The sequence below is a fragment of the Empidonax traillii genome, unplaced genomic scaffold (assembly GCF_003031625.1).
Source record: "Empidonax traillii isolate 1590-97213 ecotype Southwest subspecies unplaced genomic scaffold, ASM303162v1 scaffold6080:size9211, whole genome shotgun sequence".
Lineage (NCBI taxonomy): Eukaryota > Metazoa > Chordata > Aves > Passeriformes > Tyrannidae > Empidonax > Empidonax traillii.
The window spans coordinates 2,660-6,202 of NW_020961273.1; the positions used below are offsets into that span (position 1 = coordinate 2,660).

The 3,543-nt window shown below is 57.0% G+C and overlaps 1 protein-coding gene across 1 annotated transcript in view; it reads right to left on the reverse strand.

Moving 5' to 3' along the window:
* The window catches only part of LOC114073336, a gene marked incomplete at its 3' end in the record, with an annotated part of 4,970 nt that extends 2,649 nt beyond the window's left edge, over nucleotides 1-2,321 (reverse strand). The window contains exons 1-6 of the mRNA XM_027911110.1: nucleotides 2,018-2,321; nucleotides 1,751-1,945; nucleotides 1,446-1,510; nucleotides 1,026-1,331; nucleotides 399-638; nucleotides 94-230 (exon numbers count right to left, since the gene is read on the reverse strand). Coding sequence (XP_027766911.1) covers nucleotides 94-230; nucleotides 399-638; nucleotides 1,026-1,331; nucleotides 1,446-1,510; nucleotides 1,751-1,856 — 854 coding nt within the window. The remainder of the gene's footprint in view (nucleotides 1-93; nucleotides 231-398; nucleotides 639-1,025; nucleotides 1,332-1,445; nucleotides 1,511-1,750; nucleotides 1,946-2,017) is intronic.
* Between the last annotated feature and the right edge of the window lie 1,222 nt (nucleotides 2,322-3,543).

Genomic DNA, 3,543 nt, shown 5'->3' on the forward strand with positions numbered 1-3,543 from the left:
TTTCTCTGCCACACCACATGGGACAGGCTCTACAGGGTGATGGATTCTAAGGGCTGGTGATGGCAGAGCCTCCCAGGCAGCCGGTCCCTGTACCTGTCACACTCTGGGGCACAGCGCAGCAGACTCATCACCACGTCACGTGGGTTTGCCTCAGCGAGCCTGTGCATTTGTTTTTGCAGAGTGACGTTGAACGTGAGGTCATGGTGGATGTTCCAAACGATGGCCGGCACCTGGAGAGGCAGTGGGGAGAGTTGGAGAGCTACCACAGTGAGCAGGTTGCCCAGCTTCCCTCAAGTGAAGGCCTTCCCTTCCCACCACACTCTGCTAACCTCAAAACCTTAGGGGGCCACCAGATCCTGCTTCAGAGGCCACAACAATACTGGGGGACTTAAACTTACGTGCTGCAAATTGAAAACACCATCTCCCTCCAGAAAGGGCAGGTTGGGAGCCTCAGTCACACTCTCTGCGGGCTTGGTGTCAGCATTTCCCATGTCTTCAGTCATGGTGGCAGCCTCTGCCTTGAGATCACTTGTTGTTTCAGTCAAATAAGTCAAGGCAGTCCCAGGGTTTGCTGTGCCATCCACCGGTGCCTCAGCAGAGCTTGATGTGCCATCAGTTGGCATCGCTGCGATGTCAGCCTGTGCCACGAGGTCCATGTCAGAGCCTGTTTTGTCACCAGCAAATATGGTGTCAGGCTCTGCTGGGCTGTCCATTGGTGCCAGGTCAGAGTGTGAGGTGCCATCAATAGGCACCAAGTCATCCTTGGCCATGACATCAGCGGCTGTGGTGTCAGAGCCCGTTGTGTCACCAGTCCAAATGATGTCAGGCTCTGCTGTGCTGTCCGTCAGTCTCATATCAGAGAGGGAGGTGCCATCAATAGGCACCATGTCAGCCTTGGCCATGACATGACTCTCGGCAGTGTCACAGCTTGTTGTGTCACCGGCCAATGTGGTGTCAGGCTCTGCTGTGCCGTCCATCGGTGCCACGTCAGAGTAAGAGGTGCCTTCAAGAGGTACCGTGTCAGCCTTGGCCATGACATCAGTCGCTGCGGTGTCACAGCTGGTTCTCTCATCAGCCAAAGCGGTGTCAGGCTCTGCTGTGGAACGAGTCAGTTCCGTGTCAGCCTTGGCAGGGACATCGGCCAGTGGAGTGTCAGGGTTGGCCGTGTCCTCGGTCACAGCGCTGTCAGAGGTTGCCGTCAGGTCAATGGGCGCGGTGCTGCCTTCAGGCCTCTCCTTGAGCTCAGCTGGCCTGGTGTCAGGCTCTGCCATGAGCTCAGCTGGGGTGGTCCTGGGTGTTCTGCGCCGAATGCCCATGATTTTCAGCAGCCTCTGCAGCAGAAGAAAGGGCAGGGAAGAGAGGAAAGTCGGACAGAGCGCTCCACCAGCGCTGCCAGGCTGAGCAGGGACAGCAGGCCCAGCCCAGGCGGGCATGGCTGCAGGTACCTGAACTGCTCTGCGGAAGCGGCCACGGGGACGGTCCTGCTGCTCTGTCCGCTCCGGGCCTGGCTCTGTCCAAGAGCGAGTGCAGTCAGAGCTGAGGGGCTGCAGGACAGGCCAGGGAACACAGCCCAGCCCTGCGCTCCACAGGCAAGGCCGGCCCTGGGATGCCCAGTGGATGGAGCAGAGATGTGGGGGGATCAGCCCTGGCCCCTCTTCTCCCTTTCCTTTTCCTGGGCATGTCCACAGGGGACAGGAAGGGGCCGAGTTGGCTGCAGCCACCAGCCCTGTGGCCCAGCTCCAGCACTCACCCTGCTGCAGGGGCTCCTCAGGTTGCTGTGCTGGGGCAACCCCAGGGCCTCTCCTGGTCTTCTTCCTCCTCAGCAGCCTGAAGAGGCTGAAGCGTCTCCCCGCCATCCCACACTCTGGCCTCAAGGGAACTCACACGAGAGACGCCTTGGAAAAGACCCTGGAAGACAAATCTTACCAAACGGCCTCAAGGGCACCTGCCACAGGGACTGGAGACACCTGGGATAAACTCCGCGTCTCCAAGTCCCGTGGGCTGGCCTTGAGGGCACCTTCCACAGGGACTGCAGGTGACCAAGTCCCGTGGGCTGGCCTCAAGGGCACCTTCCACAGGCACTGGTGATGCCCAGAAAAGCTCCGGGTCACCAAGGCCTGTGGCCTGGCCTCGAGGGCCACTCCCACACGGAGTGCGGTTGCCTCGGAAAAACCTCCGGGTCACCAACTCCTGTGGTCTGGCCTCGAGGGAACTCTCTGCAAAGAGAACTCTCGGAATTGCTTCTGATCAGCGACGAACGAGTTGGCTGCGAGGAGACTCCTCACAGCACCGCTCTGTCCCGTCCTGTCCAGACGCGTGCTCCGAGCACTCTGGCGTGGCCGCGGCGCCGCCAACACCAAGATCACGGCGTGTCACAGAGGGCCTTGGACACCCTGCCCTGTTCCATCCCATCGGCAACGGCCGCCGTGTCACAAAGGGCCCTGTGACACACGGCCACGTGCAGCACAAAAACATCTTGGCTGGGGAGGCAAACAAGACTCTGGCATTTAAGAATCCTAAATCCAGGGAAGCATTACTTCCCACGACTCAACACAAGGAGTTGACAGAAGTGGTAAACTCCCCAATTTAACTAAATAGGAAGGATCCAAGAATGTCAACAAATTTGCAAGTTTGCTTCCTCTCTCAAATCTGCCACTCATTTGCCTTCACCTGGTCCATTGAGAGTCAATCTCAAAAAAAAGAAAAAAAAACCAACCAACCAAACAAAAAAACATAACAAAAAAACAGAAGCAAAAAACCCTGGGCATTATTTGGTTTGCAAACGATTTTCTAGTAAGGGATAAGAATTGTGGTAAGGGATAAAAGCCCTTCAGGGACACAGAATGCCTCAGTGTTCCAAAACAAGGGAGGGTATTGCAAACACACTAATCCTCCCTCTGCTGCAGATAGCTACCTGGCCAGGAAAGCTTGCAAGGGCTTTACAATACCAAGGGAAATCAGTAGGAATGGCAAACAAGGGGCACTCTGCTCTAGCCTGGGTAGAATGAGAAAGATAAAGGGTTGAGATGAGAAGAGTGGTCTGGAAAAGTACAAGAAAAGAAAAAAGAAGAGAAATAGACAACAAAAAATGGCTGCAAACTCCCAGTCAGCCTCGGAACCATCCAGCTGCAATGGGGTCGCTCAAAGGACCACTTCTTAGGCATTGCTACCTCACTGGGACTATGTCCGCCAAACAGTGCCACAGGGAAAGCAGCACTTCCTCCTTCCCTACCCAGCTCACCCCATTTTCCTGTGATTTCTTAGGTGCCATTAGAGCCCCCAAGAAACGCGCCCCAAAACAAAGCCTCCACGCCGAGTCCCCAAAACGCTAATCAGCTGCAATTGATGCCCAACCGGCACAGCTATTCCAGTCAAGTTTCCAAAGGCCAAGCCAGCCCATCCCGCTGTGCTCCTCCGTGCGGGCGGCTGGGGCAGCGCTGCCCGGGCTCTCTGCTGTGGCCGTGCGGGCGCCGAGATGCCGCAGGTCGGAGCAGGGCAGGCTCAGCCCTTGCCGGCACATGCGGAGCAGCGGCACTTGGAGCC